General features: G+C 40.6%; 1 protein-coding gene across 1 annotated transcript in view; it reads right to left on the bottom strand.

Moving 5' to 3' along the window:
* The window catches only part of TPK1 (thiamin pyrophosphokinase 1), a 407,155-nt gene extending 390,077 nt beyond the window's left edge, over nucleotides 1-17,078 (bottom strand). Inside the window, exons 1-2 of the mRNA XM_030933176.1 lie at nucleotides 16,983-17,078; nucleotides 16,572-16,630 (exon numbers count right to left, since the gene is read on the bottom strand). Of these exons, the coding sequence (XP_030789036.1) occupies nucleotides 16,572-16,614 (43 nt within the window). The 5' untranslated portion in view covers nucleotides 16,615-16,630; nucleotides 16,983-17,078. The remainder of the gene's footprint in view (nucleotides 1-16,571; nucleotides 16,631-16,982) is intronic.
* Nucleotides 17,079-18,446: the final 1,368 nt, after the last annotated feature.

The following is an 18,446-nucleotide window of genomic DNA, read 5'->3' as shown; positions in this document are numbered from 1 at the left end:
AGTATCACTCAATAAGTGACACTGCCTTGTGATCCTCAATTTACTCTACTCTGAACTATCTTCCTCTCCAAAAGCTTAAAAAGTAGGCAATCCTTTCTCTTAAACACAAAGAGCACACATAGGAATATCAAAAGATAAAAAACATAAATACGAGAATAAAAAAAGTTATGTCCCAAACCACTACAACTACATCTCAGGTATTTATGACATATATCACAGCCTTGGTAAGTTAACCCATAGAAGATTACCAAGTAATGTTTAATATAAGTGCCTGACTGCCCATTAAAATTTGAATGTCAGCTAAAAGCAAATAATTTGGTGGCATGCTACTGTCATTTTTATATGCTTTAGCACATACTCAGACCACCTAGTTATCTTAAAATAGTGCCTGACCAATAATATGAACACAGTGAATAAAACTGAGACATTAGGAATGGTTCAATACAAAATAAGCATCTCAGGTAGGAGAATAAAAAAATCAAAGCAGACTATACGGTGGGACAAAGGACAGTATCAGAGAAACCTGTCAATAAGTAACAAGGTCTCATCGCTAGCTGGAATTCAGGAGCAAGAATGTCATTATTTGAGAAGCTCTGGAATGGGCAGAAAACAAAGAGCAAGGTAAACTCCCAAATCCAGAGAAACGACATTCCTGGGAGTATTATAAAAAGGCTTCCAAGAAAAAGCAGGAATTGAACCACTTAATCTGAGATCAAAGATGGCAAATATATCCTGGCAACTTTCACCTCGAACACTCAGATCCCAACTACAAGCAAGATTACAATGATTCCAAACCTTGAATATTTGGCTAGAGGTCCTGGAAGTCATCCTGTGGCCAATTCTGTCCACTGTTTCCACCATATCCATCCGTCCAACTTCTCTGTCAGTACCACTTCAGTTCATTTAGTTGCTAGTATGCCCATATCCCAGTCCCAGAAGATGAACTGTTCCTGGCCAAAATCAGTCAGAAGAACAGGATTCCACGTGATTGCTTTGTAGGAATAGCCACATAACCTAGTTCTGGCCAATATAAAATAAAATAAGTCAATCATGTGGATTGTGGATCTTCTGAGAAGACTTTTGGTTTTCTGATATAGGGGGATGAACCAGGTTGGCATGACCCTTTTTAAAATCCCTCCATACTCTTCTTTCTGCTTAGAATGTATCCTTGATGCCTGAACTTGTAATAACTACCTCGCCTCTAATGAGATCACAAGCATGAGGCTAACAGCCAACACAGAAAGACAGAAGAGCAAAGAACAGGCCTGCATCCCTATCAACGGTGTATAGCAGCTACGCCAGCTCTCCACCACCTACCTCCAGATTCATCGTTTAAGGAAAATCAGTTTCTAATTGTTCAACCTACGGTGAGATGAGCTTCCCTATTACTTACACCCAAATGCATTCCTTAGCTGATGTACTGTTTCCCACTAAGGATAGTGATAGACTCACTGACCAGGTTGAGAATAAACTTAAAGTGATCTCAGAGACAAGAGATGTATAGAATGGGGAAAAAAAAGTCTTCAAAAAGAAATAAAACTCTATCAGCCATACCACATATACACATACAAAATCAGTATTGTGGCAGTGGTTACCCAACAGGCTCTGCAGCCAGACTACTTGGGTCTAAACCTCTACTCTGCTGCTTCCTGCATATGTGACCTTGGGCAAGGTAGTCAATCTCTCTGTATCTATCTCAGCATTCTCATTTCTAAAATGGGGGTAACAGTATATTCCCCTTAAGAATATTTATGAGAATAGCTGGGCATAGTGGCTCACGCCTGTAATCCCAGCACCTTGGGAGGCTGAGGTGGGTGGATCACCTAAGGTTGGGAGTTCGAGACCAGCCTGACCAACATGGAGAAACTCTGTCTCTACTAAAAATATAAAAAATTATCGGGCGTTGTGGCACATGCCTGTAATCCCAGCTACTCGGGAGGTTGAAGCAGGAGAATCACTAGAACCCAGGAGGTGGAGGTTGCGGTGAGCCGGGAACGCGCCATTGCACTCCAGCCTGGGCAACAAGAGCGAAACTGTGTCTCAAAAAGAGAAACAAAAAAAAAAGATGACTGTGAGAATAAATAAGGTAATACATGGAAAACCTGGAACAGTTCCTTGCATACAGTAAGCTCTCAGTAAATACTAGTAATCATCTGTATTATGCAAACATATATAAATATATAAAAATGAATGATACAGTTTATGCAGCGCAAACATGACTCAAATTGTGTGGTACAAGTGAGCAGAAAATTCCTCAGAGAACTCACCCACCTCTAACATGTTGTCTCAACTGAGCAGTGCTTCTGTGTCTGTTAATAGCTGCATCAGCAGCTCTAACTCTTGGATGACATAAAAATGATGCAATTTCACAACAAGAAGATTGACTAAACATAAGCCATTTACACTTCAAAAAGCAGTGCAAGGGCAAAAGCGTAACGTCGGATCTCATCTCAAGTATTGTTCTTACCTGGCAAGTGGAAACAATAACTCATCTCCTAACAGTAATAGAAAGGTTAAATTTATGATAGGCTTCAAGTATACAATACCACCATATGCCTAATCCTTTCATAGTTATCTAGTGTCACAGTCCAATGCACACTTCAATGGAATCACTAGTTTCTATGAATGTCATTAGCATGAGCTGGTCTGCATATGGTTCCCTTCACCGGCATTTTTTTTTTTTAATCAACAAGAATTGTCGCAGGCAGATTCTAACAGATCCACTGAAACAGACAACACTAAATCAGATGAATTGATAATAGGCAAGAAAGAACATTCAGAAACCAATTGTTCCTATGATAATAGTAATTTGGATCAAGACAGACAGCAAAAATTAAAGGAGGAAACTATTTTATAGTTTTGAACAAAACAGTATAAATATTCCACCAGGCTTCCCACACCCTAACTACTTTGGTTTTGTAAGCTACTTTAGAGCTTTGGGTATTGGACACCTACTTGTAAATTCCCACTGCCATCTCATTTTTCTCAGTCCTAATCTACGCCTGATGTTCCTATGTAAATATTCCTAGCCTTGTACTTCAGTCTAGGTCAGCTTCTTTTACTTTCCATTCCTTGGATATCTCATGAAGCCTAAATATATTCTATTCCATTTCCAAATTTTAGTTAGAATTTTAGAAGTTTAAAATTTGAAGGAGAAGAAAGCGTTTTCAGAGTTGACTCCAGCACTCGCTGGTTTGGGGAAATAAAGTCGTATCTACAGTTAGAAGATAATACTTAGCACACTGAGATCAAGCATATGGAAATTAAAATGACCAAACTATATAATTGCTGTCCAAATGGAAAGTTATGACTACTGGATACATTTCACTTTTTCAGAAAGCAGGTGAGGGAATATAAATACAATTACAGATGGTCCTAGAGTTCATTTCACCTCCTTCCCTTCCCCAGTTTCTGGATCTTTTCAAGGAGCTAGTTCAGCAGCTCGGACTTAACAATGCAAAAATAGGCTGAAATTATCAGCTTAGCAACACAAGCTCTTCACTCTAGTAACCTGGAAGTTCCCAGACACACAGTGTCACACAGTCACCTGGAGGTCCCAGCAAACATGTGCAACTTTTGTTGGGGGGGGTGGGAGGGCAGCAGTTGAGATTCCTCTCCTGGAATGATTACCAGGGCACTCTGCAGCACAGGCGAGCCTAGCCTAAGTCCTTTCTATGGGATGAGCACCTGAGGAATCCCCCAAGCTCGAAGGTATGTGTGACCCACCCACTTTGCACATTGTCCTCAAAGGCTCCATGCTATGCTTTTACAGATGCATTTTTACTTTTAATTCTCATGGTCTATGACGGGTCATTTATAGATAAAGAAACCGACTTCAAAGAAAGTTCAGATGACCGATTTACTCACCTTTTAAATTAACGACAAATTAAGAATTTAACTGGCGCTTAAAGAGTGATTTCGAAAAAGTTTAGAATCACGACCTTCATGCAAATATAAAAGGAACACATGCCAAAGATATTATTCAGCTCATCAATTAATGAGGTTATGAGTACAAACTTGAGAGAGAGAGAGTGTGTGTGTGTATGTGTGTGTGGGCAGAGTATTAACGAAACCAGTGGTGAATCTGGTTACAAGAAAAGTTCCCAAGCTGACTGGCAAAGCATTCAGGGTGCCTCACTGAACCAACAGGGGACACTGTACAAACTGCTAACAGGTTTTTTGGACCTAATTACTTAATAGAAGTTACTATGAGGTATTTGGTGCCGGTGGCCCCATGAAAAAATTACTGAGACACTGAAGACTAAAACTGGAAGTTTAGTAATCTCTACTATAGAGCAATGAAACATACTATCTGGGGATATTTCTTCAGGGTGGAAATCAATTCTATCCCACTGCACAAAATTCCATTTGCATTATTATAGATAAGAATCGTGGCCGGGCACGGTGGCTAACGCCTGTAATCCCAACACTCTGGGAGGCCAAGGTGGGTGGATCATGAGGTCAGGCGTTCAAAACCAGCCTGGCCAAGATGGTGAAACCCCGCCTCTACTAAAAATACAAAACTTAGCTAGGTGCAGTGCCAGGCGCCTGTAATCCCAGCTACTCAGGAGGCTAAGGCAGGAGAATTGCTTAAACCCGGGGAGCAGAGGTTGCAGTGAGCCAAGATTGCACCACTGCACTCCCGCCTGGACGACAGAGTGAGACTCCATCTAAAAAAAAAAAAAAAAAAAAAGAATCATTTGCATGACTATTCGTTAACTTCTATTCCTACAATGTTGCAAAACTGCCTAATCAAAAAAAAGTGAAAGGTATACACCCTGTATCTAGTCACTTCAGGATCCACTAACCAAGCCCAGCGTTCCACTGAAAAGACTCCTAGTAATCTTTTCTGATCATTTTCAAGTCTTGGACAATGTTTTCCACCTTAGATTACGGGCGGTACTACCAAGAGTACTGCAAAAATCATGATGTGGGAGTGAAAAAAGCAGCAGCAGCTATAATCCATGAGTATTTCCATCCAGAGTTGCAGAGCATCCACTGCCAGCAAGGACATACTGAAGCGACATGCTAGTGTGCTGATACTGCCACATAACCTGCTACAGCCTTTCTGGAAAGCCACCTAGGAACATGTACTGGAAACCCTAGAGGCTCATAACTTTGATTATTTAATTCTACTCCCAGAATTATACACTCCGCATACAATCAGAAGTGGACTAAGGTACATAAACATCTCACGGTGTTAATCACAAAAATAAAAATTTTAAAACAATTTACCACCTTAAATATTTATTTCTTCTTTCCAGACACCTTCAATAAACCCCCAAATCCTTCCTATGTGATCCAAGGTTGCCCTTGCATGTCTCTTATCATACTGTACTCTAATGTCTCACTTGCTTCTCCATTTGCCCTACTAGGCTCTAATCTCCGTGAAACCTTGGACCATGGATTTCAATTGCATGGATTTAGTATGATGCCACATGCGTAACAGACAATGTTGGCTCAATGAATAAAATGTTAAACAGCCTGAAAACATATGTTTCCCCTATAGAAAAGAAACCATAATTACAAGTATTAACAAGTGTTTTTCACAAAGAGGTCATTTTAATTCCATTTTCAAATGGCTTTGATACATTCTGACTTATAGTAACCAATTCAGATGCCAGATTCATCAAAAAAAAAAAAAAAAGTGAGGTCAGAAAAGGCTTTACTGACTTCAAACTTCACAACTCCTCAAGTATCATTCCCCAAAATCAAAAGCATGGGCTTATTTAATAGGATGGTATCATCCAGAGAAAAGAATGTGATCATGTGACTACTTTCTTTGACTTCAAGCCATATCTAGAAGAATGTATTCAGTCACAGATGTCTCATTTGTAAAGGGATACTCAGGAATTGAAAAGCCTGAAGAGGCATAACTTACAGAACATCTCTCTGGTTAACAATCTTCCAAAAGAAAATTGTTCGCATGATTTTAACACCCAAACTTTATAGAGTGTATATGTCGCATAATATAGTAATTTGGGGCCAATAATTACAAAGGATAATTTTAGATTTACTTCCCCCAAACTCAATAAAACACCAAAACAAAATTATAGATGAGAAAAGCCTGAAGTCACATCTTAACCAACTACATTGATAGAATATCAGCATTACATGTACACATTTTGAAAGGCAGACCAAGGGCCAAAAAAGTGGATATGCACCTCAGATGTTGGTGATATGGAAAAAGGTACCACCTCCCCGCACTCAGGTGAGCCATCCTCTGCCACTGGGTATGTGTCCTGAATGCATTATCACACTCTACATTTCCACAGACAACAATAAAGCTCCAAAGAAAACCCCTGGATGTTAATCGTTGAAAAGAAGTTCTAGATAATGATAAATGTTATCATTAAATGTGATGGAGGGTGTTTTTGTTTTAATTATTTTAAAAGGAAGTTGCTACTCCTCTTAGGTCGTGCCTTTCACATTTTAAGGAACATGAAGGCTGACAGAGGGTGTTGTTAAAATGTAGATTTTTATTCAGTCAGTCTGAAGTGGGGCCTGAGATTCTGCTTTTCTTACAGGCATTGAGGCATGCCAATGTTACTGGCCTAAGAAGTTCAATGTAAGTAACAAGATTGTACAGCACCATACAAAGAAATTTATAAACTTAAACAAGGTATGCAACTGTGCGACCTTCCATTTTCCTGCCCCTGCTTCCTCTTTTCTTCTTTAATCCCAAAGCACTGATTGTTTCCCCTGATGATTTATCAAGACCTTCCTCTTCAGGATTCTCAATATCCTGCAGAAGCTGCAATTTAAAATAACAAAAACAGGCCAGGCATGATGGTACACCTGTAATCCCAGCACTTTGGGAGGCCAAGGCAGGCAGGTCACCTGAGGTCAGGAGTTCAAGAGAACCCTGGCCAACATGGCGAAACCTTGTCTTTACTAAAAATACAAAAATTAGCCGGGCGTGCTGGCACGCGCCTGTAATCCCAGCTACTCAGGAGGATGAGGCAGGAAGATTGATAGAACCCGGGAGGCAGAGGTTGCAGTGAGCCAAGATTGTGCCACTGCACTCCAGCCTCAGCAACAGAGCGAGATTCTATCTTCAAAAATAAAATAAAATAACAAAAACAGGCCAGACATGGTGGTGCATCTGTAATTCCAGCACTTTGGGAGGCCAAGGCAGGCAGATCACCTGAGGTCAGGAGTTCGAGAGAACCCTGGCCAACATGGCGAAACCCAGCCTCTACTAAAAATACAAAAATTAGCCGGGCGTGCTGGCGCCCGCCTGTAGCCCCAGCTACTGAAGAGGATGGGGCAGGAGGATCGATAGAACATAAGAGACAGAGGTTGCAGTGAGCCAAGATTGTGCCACTGCACTCCAGCCTGAGTAGAGTGAGACTCTGCCTTCAAAAAATACAAATAAAATCATGAAAACAGGACCCTGTAAGCATTCTTGACGAAGACATCTGATTTTCCAGAAGCAGATCACTGATACCTATATTGGGATAGGTTGGAAAGCATGAAATGAAAAGAAAATTGTTGATATGTCTTCCCATGCCTACAATGGTTCCCAGTACACAGCAGGCAGGCACTCAAATAACTGTTCAACAGATGAGTATGATCTGGTTAAGATTTTTCAGTAATTGAAGGGTAATTAGGTAGAAAACAAGTAAAGACCTTCTATGCTATTTAAGGTGGAAAATAGAGAACTAAAGGTAAATTTCAGCTTATTTTAAATACACATTTTTAGCCATCAGTTGTCTGTCCAATAACGGTACATGTTTTCTCAAAAAGACTGAGCTATGTGAACATGTTCCAGCAAAAAAACCAGATGGCTATCTCAGAGGATTACTAAGGAAGACACACACCAGGAACAGTCAAGGTTGTAAAGGCCTCCTACCCATTCAAAGGATTCACGCACAGCATGTGTACTTGGATTAGGAAGAAACTTTTTCTAGAACAGTTTTCCTATTTTGAAAAAAGAAAAAAAGTTTTTTGGCAGCAATTGGGCTGGCAAGCCAAAACCTTACACACGACCTATACGAGTAAATCAAAAGCTTAAATTCACTGGAAGTCACAAAAACAAAAGAAACGATTCCACTGTGAAAAATGAATACCTTCAAAGACAATGGTGTGATAAAGATACAGAAATACACAGAATGAAATCCATTTGTTTCAGCATTTGTTTGCCACCTACAAAGAATAACTTTTGGATGCATTCTACCAACAGCAACAAAAAAAATAAAATTTATTTGATGGGAAGTTAATGCACAAACACACCTCATTTTCCTAGAAAACCTCAAAGATATCTGGTGTTAATGTGTCAATACCCACAGATTTTTTTGGTGTAATTATGCTGTAACATTTTATCACTGTGAATATTAAAACCACTCCCACAGGCTCACTTGATATTTTTAATTGTTTCATCTAAAAAAAAAAAAAAAAAACAACCCATTCTTTCTAATAATGCTACAAAATACGAATTTAGATAATTTTTTAAAGATTTAAAATTATTTTTAAACTCACTTTAGAAGTTTCAGTTTCTAAAGGCATGGAACTATTAAAATGTTAACATGGAAAGATGGGGGGGCAGGTGCCACAAGACTAAATACCACTGAATCAAAGGAAATTGATTGTCTAGATGATGTGGAAAAGATAGCTTATAAAGTTAATGAGATCTTATTTAAGGCAAGAGAAACAATTTGCTCATTAACAATGAGGATGCATCAAAATGTCATCAAATATAACTAATCTAATTAAAAGTACAGCAAAAATCAAGGCAAATATGAAAAATAAAATAAAATATGAAGAAAAGTTAAACTACACCAAATACAATAAGTAATAAGTAAAAAAATAAGTAAAGGGTAGTTAACAGCAAGTCTTAGTAAATTAGAAATAGGCTGAAAGAAATAAAAAGGAAGGATTCCAACAATTATACCTTATATACCAAGAAAAACATGAACAGTCAACACAGGGAGTGTCCCGGAAACGTTCCAGAGATTTAAGGGCTACGTAGGAGGATTTCTGATTGGGTAGGAGAGTACCATAAAATCCTCGAAGCTAGAATTCACAAATTCGTATCTTCCACTATCTTAGATAGCCCTTGATAACAAAAATATCACAATCCTTAAGCAGCAGATAAGGCTAATCCTTACACAGCAGCTTTAGCCAGAAATTTCTTTACCATACCAGATGAAAGTATCTTAAAAAAACCAATCAACAACAATAACCCTGAAAGTTTTCTAGGTTTTAAAGCAGGCATACTGCTTTAAACAACAACAACAAAAGTCATTATAATATTAAGGGAAATAGATAATCCGAAAACCTAGGTTTTAGTCCAGCTGTATCTCTAGTATCCATTCCCAAGGCTTTCTTTGGAAACAAAATATTATTTTCCTTGCCTATAAAGTTCATTCCAAAGTTACAAGGCTACAAGTTGCTCCTTGCTAATATGAATAAAAACAAAACATTTGACAAATTATCAAAAATTAAATATAGATCAAGTATGTCTAATGAAAATTTATCATCTGAATTGAGATGTGCTAGATATGTAAACTACACACTGGAGTTTGAAGATTTTGTGCAAAAAAAATGTAAACTATAGCATTAGTAATGATTTCTATTGACCACATGTCAAAATAATAGAATTTTAGATTAGATTAGATAAGACATAAACTTAAAATTAAAATTTGTAACCTTTTTAATGAGACTATTAGAAAGTTTTGAATTACATGACGCATGAAATTACATTTCCATTGTGTTGTACTAAACAGCCTGTTATATACTGAAATCCTTCACAGTAAGATTTGTCAACCCTTTTTTATTTTCCTACAACATCTACTACAGTGTGGCCCATAAGGGATAAACAGGAATGAACAGAAAAACCCTTGTATATAAGTAGAAAATAGCAACTAGATAAGACCAAAATTGACTCTCTGCTTCATATACTACCTATATGCTATTAGAATTACATGTTAAAACCTCTTTTTGGGAAATCATGGTAATACTGAAATATGGACCCAGTCGATTTTTTTTTTTTTTTTTAGTTTACAGCTGAAAAGCTAACTGACATACTCTATTTGTTATGAGCTAAATTGTGCCCACCCACTCCCCGACTCCCACCAAATTCATAAGTTGAAGTCCTAACTCCCAGAACCACAGAACATGGCTATATTTGCAGACAAGATCTTTAAAGAAGTAAATACAGTACAGTGAAGTCAGATGGGTGGGCCTCCCACAGTGCTGGGAATACAGGCGAGAGCCACCACTCCTGGCTAAACACAGCACTTTTACTTGCCAATCACGCCCAATAAAGTTGAAAAAATAAAAATAAAAAGATCAGTATTCTTAGTAAACTAGAAATTAAAACCTCTGTAACTGCTGTGTCTTGAGTTTGTGAAATAAGCACATGGCAAATAACTGTGCCGAGATGTGACTATTTATTTACCTTTATGTTGGCTATGAAGTGTTTAAATAGACTTTACTTTTTTAAAAAAAGTTTAAAGCATACTAATTTCTGAACATAAATCTTCATGATAAAAACTGAAATGATCACAGGCACTGAAGAACACAGCAAAAAGTTTAGATGTCTAAGAATATGACGAAAAGTCACCTACGTTTACAAGGCCTCAAACAGCAATAGTACACTCTTACCGGTTAAATATTCTGTATTAATTTAAAAATAAAAACCCCTCAGATGAAAAGTTTAAAAAGACAAAAAATACTTAAAATGCCTGAATTCTTACATGTCACCATTACATGCTTTACACACAGTTTAATTTTCACAACCCTCCTTGGAAAGTGTCATTCTCCCTATTTTAATAATGAGAAAAACAAAATGTAAAGAACTGCAACCAGAATATATTTTTTAAAAACTCCTAAAATACGTTTTTATAAAAAAGGAAAGACAATCTAATTGAAAAAATGAGTAAGAGCAGTAAGCACTTCAGAAGGCATGCAAAAAGTCAATGAACACACTATGAGAAATCTGTCATAAGGAAAATGACAAAAATCACAGAAACATCTTTATACACACCCACCAGAATGGCTAAAATTTAAGAATAATAATTCTAAGGATTGGCAAAGATCATTCTAGGTGGCAAATTTAGCATGAGCTAAGGGAAAATGCTGAAGCAAGAACAAATGTTCCTATAAGGAAATAGTGGGTATGTGAGTTTACCTTAGTACAAAGAGGGGACTGCACTATCACAGTGACTATGGTTAATAAACAATATATTGTACACTTGAAAACTGCCTTCAAGATAAGGACTTTAACCTATATTTGGTTGGCACATCAGAACCATGACATCAATGACACATCTAAATGAGTTTTAAAGTATAGTAGTCCCCCCTTATCTGTATACAACCTGCACACACCCTCCTGTATACTTCAAATCATCTGTAAACTAAACTGTCTGTGGCCAGTTACGATCCCACCCACACAGTAGGGCAGGAAGGAGTGAAGCTGAGCTCTACCTCCTGTCAAATCAGCAGGACATTAGATTCTCACATGACCCCAAAGCCTGATGATCTGTCACTATATATACTACATGTAATAATATATACCTATATACATTATATATTACAATGCAATAACAATAGAAATAAAGTGCACAATAAACGTAAGGCTTCAGTCATCCTGAAACCACCACCACCACCCAACCCTCCACTGGTCCACAGAAAAACCGTCTTCTACAAAACCAGTTCCTGGTGCCAAAAAAGGTGGGCGACTCGCTGCACTGGAGTTCTTAGAATATATCACTCTAGGATAAGGGGAGATTACTGTTTATAAAAAGCTGCTTTGTATAGAATGTTCCAAAGGCAGAAGACACAGAAACTTTCAAAAACTATCTCCTTCTCTGCGATAAATGTCTCTTCCTCCACAATCTGATTCTACCCTCGCTGTTCAACCACGTTCTTTCAAAACCCTCATGAGCACACTCCAACCTAGTCACACTATCTCTCACTCACCACCATGTCCGTTTTCATGTCCAGATGCAGCACTGAGCTCCCTGTCTAGGATGGCCCATCACCTGCGATGCTCTTCTGGAAACCTCCGTGCTTCTCTCCATTTAAATCCAGTGCTCTTTTGGAGGCCCAGCTGATGTCGGACTTACCCCATGATTTATTTGCCGACTCCAGCCTGCCTCTCATCCTGGTCTCTACAGTTCCTATGTGGGTTCTATAATACATAATTCAACATCTCACTGGAATCTTACGTTTCGTTCTTGACAATCAATTAGACCATAAACTCCTGGATAGAAGGGACCACTTCTTCCAATTTTGTATCCCCCTCAGCACCTAGTACCAAAGAATATATAGCAGTTAGCTGATAGATCCTCTTGATAACCAGAAATGCAGACATGCCCTTTGGCCTGGCAACTGCATTTCTAGAAATTGACACTACTAAAATACATAAACATGAAAAATAGTAAGATCAAAGACATGCATTGTAGTCTGTCATAGTACAAACTGGAAGTAACTAACACAAGTGTCAATATATTAACACTAGTGAGGCCAGGCATAGCAGCTCAAGCCTGTAATCCCAACACTCTGGGAGGCCAAGGCAGGAGGACTGCTTGAGCGCAGGAGTCAGAGGTTACAGTGAGCAATGACCATACCACTGCATTCGAGCCTGGGCAGCAGAGCAAGATCCTATCTCTAAAAAAAGAAAAAGGAAAAAAAGAATGCCCAGTGAATTTGAGTCCATACTGCCCATTAAAAAAACAAAACAGTTGGGATATCTACACACAGAGACATAACAAAGTAGTAGGTGAAAACAGGTGCAGAAAAGGGTATTCAATAGGCCTATTTTTGTTTATTCATACACACAAAATGTAAAAGAACACATAAATTTTTAGATTGATAATGTCTGGTAACTAGGATACACTTTTTACTTAGTTTGAAAAAAAATAAAAAAACAAAGAGCACATATGATGTTTGTAGTAACAAATATTTATGTATTTTAACTCACTGCCCCCAAACAGTAATTTACAAACAATTTGTAATATGAACCCATTTTGTTTAAAGTATGAGAAATAATAGCTATTTCTGGAAAAAGGAATACAGGAAACTTTCACATTCTAGGGTAGATAGTTTTTTTTCTTAAATAATGGGCACTTATTTTAGTTACGAAAAAAATAAATAAATAACTTTAAAAAGAATTCCATCTTTCCCTGAGCTGGTGATCATCCCAGAGGGTTTTGGTCCACAAAACTTTTCTTAGCAACTTCTTAATCTGTAGAGAACTACCTTTATTGCTGGACTGCCCACTATACTGAATCTTAGTAAGCATTACAGATAACACCAACAAATCAAATTCACAGAAGCTGCTATCAGAAAAACTTCTCTGCCAGATGAGTATTAAACACTAAATCTGTTTGATAAAGGGAATCTCTCCAATAAAAAATTAACCTCAAAAATTTACTGAATTACTGTAAAAGACCCGGCATTACACTGGCCCTTACAGTAACAGCTCTGTTGTTAAATACCTTATACTTATCTAGAGTAATCACAAACTTGCCCGAATCCTTGTTTCAAGGTCAAAACTACAGATAAGGCAAGAATGAATCCTACATAGTTTTACCCATAGGAACAACAGGAGGAAACTGTGAGAACCACCCAAGGGAGCACTGAATTCTGTTCCCTGGATCTCTACTTCACATATCACCATTTCCCTACCGGCCCTGTTCCAATGTGGAACTTACAAATGTCCTGACTTAAGCAGTCAAGGCCTTCCCCATTAAGCCTCTAATAAAAACAAAGGGGCAGAGCTATCTGCTCCCTCCTTTTCCATCTCAGCATCCACCCTGAGATTCAACTGCCTTTTTGCTTTCCCCTCAAACTTGCTGCTGAACAGCTTATAGCTACTGAAGCTAAGTGCTTGATTTGTACTAATTCATTTATACACATAATAACCCTATGATGTATTCCTATATTACAGATGAAGAAATGGAAGTACAAGGTCAAATAACTATTAAGTGGCAAAGCTAGGATTTAAACCCAGATATTGGCCGGGCGCGGTGGCTCAAGCCTGTAATCCCAGCACTTTGGGAGGCCGAGACGGGCGGATCACGAGGTCAGGAGATCAAGACCATCCTGGCTAACACGGTGAAACCCCATCTCTACCAAAAATACAAAAACTAGCCGGGCGAGGTGGCGGGCGCCTGTAGTCCCAGCTACTCAGGAGGCTGAGGCAGGAGAATGGCATAAACCCAGGAGGCGGAGCTTGCAGTGAGCTGAGATCTGGCCACTGCACTCCAGTCCGGGCGACAGAGCAAGACTCTGCCTCAAAAATAAATAAATAAATAAATAAACCCAGATATTACAGTTCCTCAATATAATCTTTATTGCGCAGCAGTCAGTATCTCTGATATATGTCTTTTAACCTAGAAACCATGAGAAATCTTCAGACAGTAAGGCTCTGAGGTTTCAGTAATAAATCTGAAAGTCAACAGATCACTCGAATCAAATGTTTACTCTAGAAAATGCTGTTTGTCCTGGTAATACTGGATAAATGAGAACTAGCAAATTTGCAAAATGTGCTTGCCAATGCCTTTTGGGGTTTTGTTTGTTTGTTTGTTTTTGTTTTGAGATGGAGGATGGAGTCTCTCTCTCCCAGGCAGGAGTGCAGTGACGCGATCTCAGCTCGCTACAACCTCCACCTCCCGGGTTCAAGCAATTCTCCTACAGTTCTCCCATCTCAGCCTCCCGAGTAGCTGGGATTACAGGCATGTGCCACCACACCCAACTTTTAGTAGAGACTATTTTTAGTAGAGACGGAGTTTCACCGTGTTAGCCAGGCTGCTTTCGGAGTTCCTGACCTCAGTTGATCGTCTTGCCTCAGCCTCCCAAAATGCTGGGATTACAGCCGTGAGCCACCGTGCCTGGCCTTTTTTTTTTTTTTAACTTTTGAAAAGCTGTTTAAGGTAATAAACTCTCAACCTTTTAACCTACTAAAACAATAACTGGGTTATGATTCTAGTTCTGTAACTGTTTTCCTTCACCTGTAGAATAAGACATAAACATGCATATAAATCAGTTGGCATAACTGGGCGTGGTGGCAGGAGACTGGGATCACTTGAGCCCAGGAGTTTGAGACCAGCCTAGGCAACACAGGGAGACCCCTTCTTTACAAAAAATTTAAAAAGTGGCCAGGTCGGGTAGTGCACACCTGTAGTCCTAACTACTCCAGAGGCTGAGGTGGGAGGATCGCTTGAGCACGGGAGGTCGAGGCTGCAGTGAGCCATGATAGCAGCACTGCACTCCAGCCAGGGCAACAAAAACCCTGTCACAAACAAAAACATGACTTGAGAGTAAGGAGTCAATGTCACCTACTATTCCCAGCATGTGGAAAAAGGTACAAGTTAAACTCAATGCCCTAAGCAAGACCCATGAATTCATGTTGACAGAAAACAAATGTAAACATTTAAACAATTATGCTTTCTGTTTAAATTTATGAAAGTTATAAATGAGAAAATAAAAACTAATAATTAAAAATACTTTAACATTACCAAATTATCACACAGTAGTCAATTACACAAGAATGAAGGCTAACAACCTGTCTCAAACTCATTCATTCCATCTATTTCCACGTGAAGTACCCCAAATGTCTTGTTTTCAAAAGTTTTTCTCTTTCCTGTGCCATGCCTTGCCTTACCTTTAACAATGAGATAGTCTTTGCTCTCCTTCTTTCCCCCACGCACCCTTACACAACGTTTCCCTTATCTAATTATGTGTTCCTCTGAAGTTCCAGAGACTAATCTTGAAACAATTCAGGCGACTACTGAATTCTCCTCCACCTGGAGATTACTTCAAGGCTGCAGTTAATTTGCAACCCAATGATACTCCAGATGGCGCCAACCCATTCAGCAGATGAGGCAACAACCCGAGATAAATACCTGAGCAAGTCACAGAGACTGGGGCCTCCGAGCTCCAATGCCAAGCTCCCCTTTTTTAAGCCCTTGCATTTTCTCCAAATTTGAAATGGTTTCTTTAAGGCAGAAGCTTGGACCACTTCCCCATTGCTAGCTTTGGAAAGTAGTCACTTTCCTTTCCGGGCACTTCGTCCTTGTTGATTGGCTCGGCAAGCAGCGGAGCAGCCCAGCCTGCACTCGGTTACACAGTAATTTCAAATCTTAGAAGAATAAAAATCCTGAGTGTTATATACATTTAAAGCACTTGATATAACCATTTACCAATCTTTTATTAGGTAAGCTCGGGGCACTGTGAATGGATTAAAAATGCATCACGGTCAAGCAACGATGACCGTCCTTAATGCCTGCAATGTCTAATGTTCCGCTATGTTCCAGATCTGTTCGTGCTGCTGGTGGAGGCGCAACAGCCGGGAAGAGCTTACTGGGCTCCAGGCGGACTATATACACACCATATCGTGTCATTTCGTCCTCACAGCAAGGACTGATACGTAAGCTCATTTTTCAGATGAGGAAAATGAGGCCGGCGAGAGGCTGATATGCTTAGCGGTACAGAGCTAGGAAATCAGGGACAGAACCCAGGCTGGAAGTCACGCTGGCTCTAGAGCCCCGTCCTTTCGACCTGTTCCCGTCGCTGGGGAGGGGCATGTCAGTGACACTAAAACGTGGAAAGAAATACAGTACCAGTGGAAAGCAGGGGCTCCAACGGGGTAAAGGCATGCTCCATAACGGATTATTGGCCTCTGCATTAAAAAAAAAAAAAAGTGAAGTTAGACTTTCTCAGTTCTAATTAAACACTGCGCAAAACCAACAGCACGGGAGACGCCTGAACCCGGCACTCGACAGCGGCGCGCTTCGGGACCCAGGAGCCAGCTGAGCGGCGGCGCGGCACCCGGCGTTGGGACCCGCCACGGCTAGCACGAAGCGCCGCCGCGGGCGGGGTTCCCCGGAGACCGGCGCGCGCGGGCAGCTGTGAAGTCGGAGGGCTTGCCCCTGCCGCCTCTGCCAGTGGATCCGTCACCATCCGGGAACCTGGGGAGCGAGAGGCGGCCGCCCCCTGCCGCGGCCCGCGCGCCTGGCGGCAGTCGCACTTACACAATGGCGGATGGAGCCACAGAGTGAGGAGCGCAGGCTGCGGTGGCTACGGCGATCAACCGCTCGGCGCGCGGCTAAGGAGCCTCGGCGCGCGGTCCTCGCTCGCAGGTTTTAGCCCCGGGGACGCGAGGTGGCCCCGCCCGCTTCCGGGAGCCGGAGGCAAGTGGGAGCTGCGCCCCGTGCTCTGTGTCCGGCACCACCCGCCTCAAGTCTCCAATGCTGCGTTCTCTGGGCTGGTTCTGCTAGCTGTAGCATTGCTGCCGGGCCCTCTGCACTCAGCTTTAGCAAGAAGGGCACCATTTGCTACAAACTAAGTGGCGAATTCCCCATCACCCATGCTTGACCTGGCTTCCGAGCCAAACAAAACTACACTGTGCTGCTTACCGGTGTCCTCCCTGAGCCGTCGGGTTAAAAGCTTTCCTTCCTGGCCGGGCGTGGCGGCTCACGCCTGTAATCCCAGCGCTTTGGGAGGCCTAGGCGGACGGATCACGAGGTCAGGAGTTCGAGACCAGCCTGGCCAGCATGGTGAAACTCGTCTCTACTAAAAATACAAAAAATTCGCTGGGCATGATGGCGCTCGCCTGTAATCCCAGCTACTCGGGAGGCCGAGGCAGGAGAATCGCTTGAACCCGGGAGGCGGAGGTTGCAGTGAGCCGAGATCACACCACTGTACTCCAGCCTGGGCAACAGAATGAGACTCCATCTCAAAAAACAACAACAAAAAAAAAAAAAAACTTTATTTATTTAGGGAACACTCTGTTAGGAGCTTTCCTTCCTTTGCTTTGTGGAAACAATTTCTTTTTGTTGGAAGAAACTTCAAGACTGCAGCTGCAAAGCGTCACTCTTGCAATACAGGCTTTTCCAATACTTAGCAAACCTAATCCCCCTCTACCCTCCTAAGGTTTCCACCTGGGCCTAAGAGGTCAAATTGACATAAGACAGTTTAACAGGAGAAAAGCTTGCAGCTATGTGCATGGGAGTCCACAAGAAAAGACCCAAAGAAGGAGGAAGCCTAAATGCTCATATACGGGTTTAGCTACAACAAATCTCAAAAGTCCATGTTTAAATATGACCTTAACGAACCTAAAAGACAACTGAGTGTAGTACAAGGAAACTATCAGCACATGTAGTAGACAAGTGGTTGTCATGTGTTTATTCAATGAAGAGCTGTTACCAGTTGATGTGTCCAAGTTATTGACGTCTTGAACAAAGAATTGGACAAAATGCACAAACAAAGCAACGAAAGAATGAAGCAAAAAAAAAGCAGAGATTTATTGAAGATGAAAGTACACCCCACAGGTTAGGAGCCCCTGAGCATAGGGGCTCAAGAGTGCCATTAGAGAATGTTCTGGGGTTTAAATGCCCTCTAGAGGTTTCCATTGGTTACTTGGCATATGCTCTATGTAAATGAAGAGGATGAAGTAAAGTTCAAACTCATTTACTGGATATAAGCCTTATGTAAAT

The sequence above is a fragment of the Rhinopithecus roxellana genome, chromosome 6 (assembly GCF_007565055.1).
Source record: "Rhinopithecus roxellana isolate Shanxi Qingling chromosome 6, ASM756505v1, whole genome shotgun sequence".
Classification (NCBI taxonomy): Eukaryota; Metazoa; Chordata; class Mammalia; order Primates; family Cercopithecidae; genus Rhinopithecus; species Rhinopithecus roxellana.
Note: the sequence above shows the minus strand (reverse complement) of the source record. Positions and strands in the feature narration are given on the sequence as shown.